Source organism: Carica papaya, chromosome 8, assembly GCF_054855325.1.
Source record: "Carica papaya isolate Zhongbai chromosome 8, ASM5485532v1, whole genome shotgun sequence".
NCBI lineage: Eukaryota > Viridiplantae > Streptophyta > Magnoliopsida > Brassicales > Caricaceae > Carica > Carica papaya.
This window is the reverse complement of record NC_142316.1, coordinates 32,065,271-32,077,772: the sequence shown is the minus strand read 5'-3', so window position 1 is coordinate 32,077,772 and position 12,502 is coordinate 32,065,271. Positions and strand designations below refer to the sequence as shown.

The window sequence follows — 12,502 nt, the reverse complement described above, 5'->3', positions numbered from 1 at the left end:
ATAGTTATAATTATAAAACAATAATAATTTAGTTAAATAAGCTTTGTAATAATGATTTAGTCAAAAACTTTGTAATAAGTGCTTATTACTCGGTAATTATTTCATTTCTTGCTTATATTTACATTATAAAATATGTTAAATGTCTTGTGATAATGTTTATCAAAATTTTTATTGGTCTGATGGTTCATTAACTTTATTAATTATAATAAATTTTATTGTCAAATTATTAATATTTAAAAATATAATAAATATTTTTTTATTATGACTAGTTAAATAGTTGTTATATTATTATTTTATAAAAAATCGTGAATTTGAATCAAATTATATTATTATATGTATTATTGTTTGAAAATTATTTTTATTGTAGTATTATTTATATATATATATATAGTAATTAATTAAAAATTTGTTGAAAAAAAAATGTAATAGTAATAGAATATACAAAAAAGTAAACATGACATAAACTTGTTAAGTACAAAAATTTAAGTTCATTACGGTAAATGAAAGTTCATTTCAATTAATGTGAAAGTCCAACTATATTGTATTATTAAATTTTATATGTTTAAATACATTGTATTATAAGAATTTATGTTATAAATTTAAAAGAGATTGACCTCTTTATTTTTATAATACAGTTCTTATTTTTTCGAGTTTTATTTTTTTTTGAGTAATAAAAAAAATATAATATTAATGTCTAACTATTAATCAAAATTAATTACTAAGTCAAAAGCATTCCTTTAATACAACGTTAAGTAATTGAAGGGATATCGAAAACCCACCAAAACACAAAAGCCAGGATTTTCAGAAAATGAATTCCTAATTGAAGAGAGCAACATTCATGTTATATATATATATATATATACATATTAAGAATAACATAAAAATTCAAAACACAAATTGATTAAACATATATACACACACACACACACATGATCTCTATAGAAAAAAAAAAAAAAAAAAAAACCAAAGACAATCTGTACTTTCTATAAATATTTAATTTGGGTGATACGAGTAGCTACATACATATACATGTACTCTTTGAGTTATTAATTAATTAAACCAGTCAAGAAGAATGCTTCACCAGAAAAAAAAAAAAAAAGAAGATGACCTAAAAATTATTCACGAATCAATTTTTTGACATCAAAATTAATTTTTTAAGAATATTCATTTTCAAATTTTATTAAAAAAATCAGTTTTTACTATTTCCTGGAAGATTGAAAAGTTTGGAAAGGGAAAAGAAAAGAAAAGAAAATAAAGACTAATTTCTTCCTTCCCTTCTCTTCCTCCCTCCTCAACAGTCAACACCATTTTCATACTGCAAGCTTAAGCTCACTACTCAAGCATTAATAAACTGAAACATTATTTAACTCAACAAGAGTAGAGTACAACAAACATGATCACAACCTTGGCCGAAGGCCTACACATATATATCATAGCTTAAAACTTCATAAACCAAGTACTAAACAACACCCATATGGTCATCGTAATCACATTTAATCAGAATCCAAAAGCACAATTGGATGAATTCTCTCTTTCCGTGAAAGTTTCCTCCAACCCAACACGAGGAAGCGAAAAATGCATGCCAAAGGATCAAAGTTGCCCTATAACAAGATGAAACCCACCTCAAAAGAGGCCATTAATTTCACCTTCATATACATGTATCACCTAAACATCACATAACGATTAACACACTAGAGTAGTACTCCCATAATCCTCGGTAAAAGAATCATAGGAAACTAGGAGAAAGAGTAACAAAACAAGAGTATCAAAGAGGAGACAGTAGAGGACCACCCCTACCATTTTGGTTGGGAGCCCAAAACTGGTAGGGATGGTCTTAAACGGAGGAGGAGAGGGAGGAAATGAAGGGTTTGAATAATGGGTTAATGTTATAATAGGTGAATATAGAGAGGAAGATGGTGTATGGTGATGAGGGGGAATCAAGAAAAGGGGTAAGGTGAGTTATATATGTATTAGTGCATGTTGGGTCACTTTTGGTTAAAGTGAAAATTAAAGGGAAAGTGGAGGGAGAGATTGAGATGGAGGTTTTTGATTGTGATATGAGTTTTAGCATCTTCCATGGGATATGCTATTTTCCACCTTCATTTGGTACCACACAGACATCATGACAGCTTTTAATTCTTTACCATTTCATCTTTTTCTTCAATATATATATATATATATGTATGTATATATATATATGTATGTACGTATATATGTATTATATCGTTGAGGTGGTGAGCTTCTGGTAGGTTGGGTTATCTGTGAGAGGCATGTAGAGAGAATGGACTAGTACTGGAGTATGGATGATCGAGAGCTTGACAAGTGGCAGTTTTAATGGAGGTTTGACAAGCTTTATAAATGTAATTATAGTTAGTTGTCGGATTTAATTTTTTTTTTTTAATAAAATATATTTATTTATATAGACTGAGTGGTATTAATTTAGCTGTCAGGAAAGTGTATTTCCTATATTAAATAATTTAAATTTAATTTTTATAATTAACATTTTATGTTTAGTAATAAAATATAAATAATTAATTAAATTATTTTTTTTTGTCACCTTCATATATTTTTCTAAATAAATTAAAAACAAATTTATACATAAATTTGACATTATTTTTAATTTATTTCAAAAATTACCTCAAAAAATCTATTAAAGATCAAAGATAATATACAATTTTATCAATCTAGTACCAATCTTATTTTTTATATTAAGATCAAAAATATATTTATTAATTAAGTAATATATATATATATATATAGTTGTGTCATAATACAACTCTATATTAAAACTTTACGAAAGTGCATTATTTGACTCAATTTAACAATTCTTTATATATAAAAAAAAAAGAATGTGGTAACTTTTCAGTTAAAAATTTATTAGTTTTTTTTATTAAAAAAGAATAAATTAGGGTTTTAACCCATTATAATTAATTTAATTAAAAAAATTAATTATTATAAAATATTTTTTTTATATAAAAATATAATAATTTTATTTAAATTTATTTTAACTTAATTACCGCAACTTGCACATTCACACTAATGAAATAAAAATTTATTAGTTGATGCAGAGTAGGACTCAGCAACTCTTGTATAGTTTTGACTATGCTTGTCTTAACATGTGTTTTACATTTCTTCACATGGCCAAAAGGCGGGGCCCAGATTTTACAAGCAAAAAGATGGTGGGGCCACATCTTAGTTCTTTATCAAAAAAATGTGATGTAGGGTCGATCAAGTATTCTCATTGGCGGCTGCCCGCAGAGGATCATAGCCCCATCAATTTCATCAATCTTTTCTTTTTGATGAAAAAAAGTTTTCCAACTTATTACGAAACATAAAGTTCAGCTGCTGCATATTTTAGGTTTCTTCAGCTTCCAGTGTCTGAGATTTCATATATAATATATGTATAGATGTATATATTAATGTTAGTGGGGTGACACCAGCGGTATCTTTCTCTTGTTCGAGGAACCAGAGAAAATTGATGCTTTATTTGATTGCGTAATCCGCCTTCATATTGGATTTGGCTCTTGACGACCCAGATGAGCCTGTCATTACAAATGGAAAATATTTTCCTACAGTTTTATATGATAAGCTGTTGGAAGTTGATTGAGTCGCCCTCTTGGAAAAAAATTCAATGATGTTAAAATATGTGTATCATATATATAGGCTGAAAATTGTGGGTTCAGAAGTTTCATGAGAACCACCTCCTTCCATTTTTCACTCCCTTGAGCTTCATGACAAGTTCTTCACGTTGAGTTTCTACCTCTGCAAATTTGAGACTCATGTGGAAATACCGTTCGCGAAGGTCTCTAAGCTCTGCCTCAAGCATTGATTTTGTACGCTCGTACTTTTCGTTTGTCACAACATCACCTTCTGCTGTTGATTTTACTGCAATAGTCCTGTGATTGTTTCGGCTCTCTGATAAAATTCTGCAACTCATCAGCAAAAAGTCTTAGAACTTCTGTGTCAGACTAGATAACTAAGTGAGTTATGATTATAAAAACTTAAATTAATAGGAAGAATATTAAGTTTTAGTCTTTCAAGGCCAAATCTATGAGACAAGATTGTTGGGCTTTCTTTATCAATCAGCACAAATTAGCATGAAAAAGACCAAATGGGTATTAAAGCTACCATCATCAGTCAGTAAAAATTAGCATGAAAAGAAGAATATATGAGCATTTGTTATATATTGAGCTTCATTTTGAACCCGTAATCAGAAGAGTGATTTTAATTTAACTCACTTGTTTAGCTGTACTTTGTAAGTATTACTAGCTTCCACAACCTTGGCAAGTTCATTCTCAAGGAACTGAATCTTTGAGAAGGGATCAACCTCATTCTCAACCTGCATTAACACGAATAGATGAAACAACTGTCAAACATATTCTTAGAATAAATATTATCTCAAGTGCTTTCAATTATGTTAAAGAGCAAAACCAAGACAACTTTCTCCTGTAATTTGAATATTAGCAATATGTGGACGAAAAATAGGAGTAGATACCTTTCTTTCATGATTATTTTCAGGATAATTTATTCCACTGGATTCCCTGTGATTTTGTTTCTCAACCTTCATGAGTTTTCTTTCTTCTTCAAGGGCTTGAGTTTTCTTCAGATTCTCCTCTTTTGCCTCCTCAAGTAGTTGAATCTTCCGTTGCAATTTTCTATTTGTTCTCTTGGTCTGGCCTAACTCATTTTTCAGCTCATAACCTTGTGCATGAGGTGCATCCTTTGACTTTCGATTGCCTTCTGCTGTAATTTTTTGTTTACTATGCTTGAAGTCCTCTAACTCCGATGCTGCCTTCTGCAAAGCAGAGATCTTCTCAGTTAATGATATCTTCTCTGCCTTCAAGTCTCCGCATTCATTGGATTTTTGACGGAAAGAATCTTCCAGTGTCTCTTTCTCAGACTTGACTATGCTAAGCTCATTTTTCAGAGTCAACAGTTCATCTTCAAGATGGTTCACATTTAGCAACTGAATTTTCAGATTGGTCGATTCTTGTATAAGTTGTTGCCTTTCATACTCTGAAACTGTAAGCTTCAGTTCAAGATCATTGACACTATTCTCATATTTTTCTTCTTTTGACTTGTAATCCCCCAACATCTTTAACTTCCTTTGGTGATCAACTTCCTGCATTTCTTGTTTTTTCTTCAAGGAAGCAAGTTCTTCCAGCTGGGATTGTATATGTCTGTCAGCTTCTTCTTTTACAGTACTGAGCTCATTCTCAGTCCACTTCAGTTTAGATTGGACCTCTTGAAGGATAGTTTCCAGTTTAGCTTTATCACAATCCAACTCAAATGCTTCTTGCCGAGCACTGGAAGCTATTTTCTCCATTTCCATATGAGTTGCAGAGAGTTTGTTGGTGACATTTCCTATTTCTCTTTGAAGATTCTCAACTTCAGCTGCCTTCTCAGAGTACATCTGGTTCAACAAGCCTTCTCCCAGTATAATTTTCTCCTTTTGTTTCCTGTTTTCATCAAGAAGCACATCTAATTCAGAAGTTAAGGTTTTCTCTTTCAGTGTAAAATCTTCCAGTACCGAAGATAAACTTTCTTCTAAAATTTCAACTCTCTTAGAGCAATCTGCCATGCTTTTGTTTGATTCCCTTAATCTAGCCTCCAAATTTGTGCAATATTCCTGCAGTTCTAACTGTTCCTTCCTCAATTCTTCATTTGATTTCTGAAAAGAATTCTTTTCTTGAAGGAGACTCTCTTCAGTTTGTTGTAATCTTAGATTCTCACTTCTTAACCACTCACATTCTTTGTGTGTTTCTGAAAACTGATCATGCATAATCTGCAGCTGACTTTTCGCATGTATTTTTTCAGTTTCTAACTCAGTTGTCAATCTTTTTATCTCATTATGGAAATCCGGTGCAAGAGATTTTGAATTTTCTAGTTCCACTTGGCTTGAAACCCTGCCATCTGTCAGGTCCCTCAGTTGAGGTTCCAAGTCAGAAATGCATAGTGACAACTGCCTATTTTCATGTTCCAGCTCTGACAAGTGCAGCTCCAGTTCATGCTTTTCAGTTTCTAACTCTGAAGATTTCCTTTCTAGACTTTTATTCGCAGAAATGTACGAGTCCATGCTGCTGCTGAGCACAGAAAAATCCCTTCGCAATTCATTCAAGCATTTGGTTGCTACATCAGTTTCTCTTTGAGCAATTTCCATGTTTTCTTCTAGTAGGACTTTATCTTTTAGAAGATTTGAGAACTTTACTTGCAGTTCATATTGAGACTGTCTAAGACCCACATTTTCCTCTTCTTTTGACAGCAATTTATCCTCAAGTTTTTCCATCTCAGCCCTTCTTTGAACAAGTTCCTTATCTAGCTTTTTTACTTCAGCCTCTAGTTCCATTTTCAAACTCTCAAGTTCTTGAATTGAGAGATTATAATCATCTCTAATTTTCCTTTTTATCTTCTCTCCCATATAATTCATGCTAGATTCCTTTTCATCTTGGGAATTTGCCACTTTTTCCTTAATCTTGAACAAGAGTTCTAGGTTTTCATCAGTCAGCTCATCGCAATCTCTTTCTAGCTCCTCTAGTTTTGCTTTCAGGGATTCAATTTCCCTTATCAGACTGGCATCACCTATATTCTTAGACTCCATTTCTGCAGAACTTAATTCTTCGTCATCTTTTATGAACTTAGATAATTTTGCTTTCAAACTGAAGATTTCTTCTTCTTTAGCGGATAACTCATGTCTGTATTCTGTTTCAGTGTAAGTATTGTGAAAGTTCAGCTTGGTCAATCTCTCGGTATTATGGATGGTCCTGTTCTGTTCCTCCAAGGCTTGTTCCAGAAATTGCACCTGAGCCTGCAAGGCCTTCTCTGATTGCTGTGATTGTTGCAGCTGGAGCATTAGCTTCTTTCTTTCCTCATCTTTCTCTCGGATAGAATCTACCATGTCACTGAATCTTGTTTGCAAGTCCAAAATATTGTGTATCTCAGTCCTCTGCTTTTCTGTGGTCTCTTCAAGCTCCTTAAGAACAGAAATGAGCTCAATATTTGCTTCTTGACTCCCCTTCAACTGCAATGCCAGGTTAGCATTGTATTCCTTCAAAACTTTAATTTCATTTTCCAACTCATTTTGAATGTTCATCGCATATTCACCATTAATTGTTGAATCCTCTAGAACTGCTTGTTTTTCATTCAATTTCTCCACCAATAATTTCAGCCCATCAACTTCTTTTTTCAACCCTTCCCGTTCTGCATTTGCAGCTGCAAGTTCTATATCCAGAGTTGCTTGATTTTTGGACTGCTCAGAGAGTTCTTTCCTCAGTAAATCCAGTTCAACCATTAGTTTTCGTGCATCCCTCTCCCACATTTTAGCTTCTTCATAAAGCTCATTGATTGTGTCTTCTGCAGCTTCAAGGAGGCTTTTAGAAGAACCACTGGTTCTCAACAGGGTTGTTAACTCTTGCTGGTTATCCTTTGAATGGTCTTCTGAATAGGTGATTCGTGAATTAAATGATGAATGACTTGATTGGGAATGATCATCAACATGATTTCTGCATTGAGTTACACTGTTGCAAGAGCTGTTTGAGTCCTGTGTTCCAATCTGCTTCTGTTTATGGTCATGGAAGTTGTCTCCTGGAGACAAAATTTCCTGGCCTTCCAAACCATCTAATTGACCACAGCTGTGATTTGAGTCTGATGCACCAAAACTTGTTTCCTAAAGTCAAGAAGAGATTACTTTAGGTTTGAAAGGAACAATCTGGTTCACAATGAACCAGGAAAAGGTGAGTGGATAATATTGTGTGATATGATATTTTAAGCAAACAAATTGAAGTAGAAAAAAAAATCTCCAACCAAGGTGACCAACTCTATAAAAGGGGTAAATCTGGATCCATTATGAATATTTTTGGAAGCTACAACATAGTTTTCTTTTCTAACCGAATCTAATATACCCAAATCTGATGAAGTAGCCAAGAAACTGGCTCTGAGGGTAAAATTATATAATTTCCTTCTAATCATGGTATCTTCCCATCGTATATAATTGCTTTTCATTATGCAGGTAGATGATCAAGAACATGAGACCCACGGCTATAATTTAATAATAGTAGATATAAAATGGCATCAGTTTGTGGTAAGTATGACGATCTATTTTCAGTTGGTTGATTAAACAAACATACAAACCTTTCCTCACTAACAACTATACATAGATTAGAAAAGTTTGTGTAAATTATATCTCAAACAAAGAAATCATAAAACACAGAACATTTATTGGATGCATTCCCATGTCAAGATTTTGGGAAGAGAAGATGATGTTAAAGCATTTCTCATTGATATAGAAATATAAGCAGAGCAAAGTTTAAGTCTTAATAAAACCAAGATAACCAATTCCAGATGACAAGAAAACATACTCCATTTCCTGATTCTCCTTGGTGGACAGTAGAATCCAAATCTTTACTTGAGGAGGACCCAAGGCTTTTTGCAAATATGCTACCAGAACTATCTGAGTTGATGTCAGTAGCACTAGAGTCTGCATTCGGATCTTCCTTGTGAGCTATTTCGCTATTTGATTGTTCATCCCTGAGATAGGTGCAATAAGCCTCATGATTTTGTTGAGAACCAAATCTTCTAAAAAATAAAATAAGTTTCACCATATATTTGAAGCAGACCTCATAGCCCTTGGTGTCAAACAGTGAATTGTGACCTGCAAATAAGTGAAACAAGCACAACAGTTTCAGATCAGAATGGAGTGTATTCAACTGTAAGTTGCTTTTATTTTACATTAATATTTCAGTCGAAATTCCAAATTTTTTTCTAAATCTAGCATTTATTTCATTTTAACAGTTGATATATGAGCCCAAGCCATGTCTTCATTAGTTCTTGCAATCACCAATTACTTCTGGATCAAGTTTCACTTGGTCTAGACTCTAAAACAGTATTTTGGTGCAAAAATAAAGAAAACTATCTTTTCCGGGAGCCTATACCAGCATGTTGCTGGTGCCGGCCTTCTGTACTCAAGACAAGCAATAAAATAATCTTAGCCACAGTTGACAGTTTCATTTCACCTGTCAATTGGTGCAAAAACAAAGACCATAAAGACATGACTACTTTTCTAGAAAGCATTGAGGTCTCATAGTAATTCATGAAGCTTCATTTCACTTTAATCTTCCAGTGGTCACCAGTAGTGATAATTTTGGAATATGTATTCGAACCAAGCTAACTTGTTGATCACCATAATCAGAAATCCTTAACAAAGATTTGGAATATGTATTTGAACTAAGCTAAGTTGTTGATCACCATAATTTGGTCAAATGTGCAACTGATTAATCAATAAATTTAGAACTTCTTTGCTAAAAAATTAGCCCAGAAAAAATAATAAACAAAAAACTTACTTGTAATGTTGTCCCGTGACTGCATTTTTTCAATGGGAATGAAACTGGAGCAGGGGAACTTGAACTCATATAACTTGTCATACTGACAGTAGCTTCTCCAAGAATGCCAGATCTAGCTGATCCCTATGTGATTAAAAGTTCCATTTTAGACCAATCTCCTCTGTTGTTGGACATAATAAACAAATAGATCAAAGGATTTGTTTTTAAATAGAGAGTTTACGTGATTCAGTCAAAGTTACTTCCTCCATGGGACAAATGAATCCAGATTCATTATTTAAAAATTCTGAAAACCAGAATGGATATATCTCTCAAACCCTAACCATAATACAACTAAATATTACACACAAACACATGCGTACAAATATATATGAAAAGGGAAAGACCCTATAATATAGTCTTTAATATATAGCTACTTGAAAGGCTCTATTTAATCATGTGAAATCAAAAACATTAAATCTTATTTTTTAATTCTGAGCAACAATCTAATCTTTTTAATGAAGTATGGACAAGAAGCAGAAGAGTCTGTGCAGGTATCTTGTTTTTAAATAACTGAGAGAAAAAAGAAAAAAACTGATAATTCAATTTAGCAAACAGAGTAGTGAACAAAGGATCTACAGGCCACTAATGTCGTTTCATGACAAGAATCTGCAATCAACAAAACAACGAAAATGAAATCATCAAGAACAAAAACTGAAAAACAGCAATATAAACAACGGTTCCATCATGAAAATTACCGTGGCAACAACAAGCTTGAAGAGACAATCGTCCATTCCCCTTGAAGATTCATCATGTACTGAGAGCCAAATAGATTCCGACAAAGTTTCAGTCCACTGACAACTCCCATTGCGCACAAGAGCTTTCCCTGACTTCGCAATGGCCTTCCCGTTCTCTAAAGAGACTATAGATACAGACAACTTGTCCCATCCTTTTGGCACCTGATCACATTATAGCAAAAACCCAAAAACACATTTCCCCCGTTAATTAATTTTCCTTCTAAACAAACAAACAAACAAACACCCATCTGGGCCATTGTTAAACAATACCTACAGCAAAAACCCGAGAACACATCTCCCCCATTAATTCATTTTCCCTTCTTAAAAATTTAAGAGAAGCAAACAAACGCCCATATGGGTGATTCCTAAACGAAAAAAGAAAATACCTGTAGTGCTTTGAATTGAGAGAACTTGAAATCAATTCTCTCTTTTGATCTGGATGGCTTGTTTCTGTGCAACCTGAACATTGTTTTTCCACTTCTCTGTTCCTCCTCCTCGTCTCCTTCTTTGTTTTGCCCTTGTGATATTCTTTTTTATAAGTAACAGTACTGTTTTTATTTCAAATATGATATCAAATCAAACACCACCACAACCATTACGGCAACAATCGTATTATATCGCCAACTAAAGTGTGAAGAGATGGCGCGAGTTAGCTCATTTGTCGTTGTTATGAAGAATGCCTGCTAACTGGAATATTTGTGTGTATATAGTGTCTCATCTAAATTTTATTACTCGCTATAAGTAGTTGACAATTGTACAAAAGCACACGTTGCGTAAAATCATTGGTTTGACTTGGCATTTTTTTGAAAAAAGGAAGTCTCACTTGGCAATGAAATTTGGTTGAGTGTAAATTTTGGGTGAGTGTGGAATTAAATTTGATTCCCCTCGTAAACACAACAAATTAAAAAAAAAAAAAAAACAGAAATAAATTTGACGTTAACAATGGTTTTAGGCGATGGCTTCAATACCAAGCTTTGAGAATATCTTTTTGTTGGAAAATGACTTAATAATTAATTTATACAGAATTTAAAATTTTAAAGTATTATTGTAAAATTATTTATATTCAAATTTTAACACCCACCAAAACCTTTTTTTTTTATTTTGTTATTAATAAATATAATTATTTATTTATTTTATTATATTTTATTTCAATAAAAAAGGAGTAAAATTGATGGAGGATTAAATTAAAAATAATTTCGGGAAGAAGGGGTGAAAAATTGGGTTATGAGAGGTATTTTTGAAAGAAAAATTAGAAACCGGAAGTCAAAACGCAATTTAGAAAAAATTTACCACGTCAGACGTCTGATCAGCAACCCCGACCAACCAGAACGCGTAAAGTGGCAGAGGCACTGACGCAGGAGGCCACGCGGGAGGAACCACGTAGGTGATCCGCGTGCGCGCAATCGAACGGCTGAGGTCCCTTCCCGCGCGCACGGATGGCCTGGATGCGCTCCCTCCCAAACTCAATCGAATGACTAGATTAAAAGCGATCGGACGGCCCCGAGTGAATCACGATGGACGATCCAGATTGGATTGCGATGAACGGTCCAGATTCACTCTCTATTTAATCGCGATCGGACAGTTCAGACCAAACGCGATGGACGACCCAGATCAAAAGCGAATGGGTATAAATAACTTCCATCCGCACCAAACCCTAACTCTAGCCACCAGAACCCCTTGCCAGATAAGACAACCCAGCCGCCGGAGAGCCGACCGCTGCCGCAATAGAACCCTTTCCGATCGCCAAAAAGGGTAAAAAAATTTTCTTTTGCATGAAATTCAATTTTAAGCCCACCCATGGTCATATCGGAGTGAAAAAACCAGCCAAATGGTCAGAAAACACTGACGAATCCTGGTGGCGTCGCCGCAGGGAATTTCACAAACCGCCTCCGATGAGGCCCTTCCCGATTCTCGTTTCGCATAATTTTTCCACCTTGTGATCACCGTTTTCTTCTCTACAGGTTGACCGAAGTGAAACATCCAACCGCAACGTGAGTTGGAGGAATCGCCGCACTGGATAGCCCTGTCGTCGGTGAGTCTCAGTTTTTCGTATTTTTTTCAGCCCACCGAGACCCTTTGGCATGTGTGCTCATAGGAATCGATGTAAATCAGCTGAATTTGGTCGAAAACAGTCGAAAACAGCAGATACGTTGAAATTGGCTGAGTGGATCCTGGGACTGATTTTGAGTTTATTTGGAACATTTGTATGTACTGTAAGCGCGTTTTAGTTCTCGAAGAAAAATTCAGGGAACCTAGAGACCGTCCGTTGGCGCAGTAAACCGTTTAGTTTTTCGATATCAAATCGAGTAAGGACCCCTCACTCTATTCCCTATCATAGAATTGAAGTTTAAATAAATAATAATACGATATTTTGTACAAATTAAATAGATGTGC

At 34.0% G+C, this 12,502-nt stretch overlaps 1 protein-coding gene across 2 annotated transcripts; it reads right to left on the bottom strand.

The window, feature by feature from the left end:
• Positions 1–3,365: 3,365 nt before the first annotated feature.
• LOC110816147 (uncharacterized) lies at positions 3,366–10,796 on the bottom strand. Of its 2 annotated transcripts, none has more exons than XM_088209768.1 (8): positions 10,495–10,796; positions 10,070–10,270; positions 9,336–9,458; positions 8,613–8,647; positions 8,355–8,523; positions 4,496–7,663; positions 4,239–4,339; positions 3,366–3,926 (listed from the first exon to the last, which is right to left on the bottom strand). In XM_088209768.1, the coding sequence occupies exons 1-8, from the start codon at positions 10,573–10,575 to the stop codon at positions 3,689–3,691; spliced, it is 4,116 nt and encodes a 1,371-aa protein (XP_088065894.1). In that variant the 5' UTR covers positions 10,576–10,796; the 3' UTR covers positions 3,366–3,688. The 2 variants fall into 2 exon arrangements, with proteins under 2 accessions (XP_088065894.1, XP_088065895.1); XM_088209769.1 differs by lacking the exon at positions 10,495–10,796 and adding an exon at positions 9,556–9,980 and having other exon boundaries at positions 10,070–10,198.
• Positions 10,797–12,502: the final 1,706 nt, after the last annotated feature.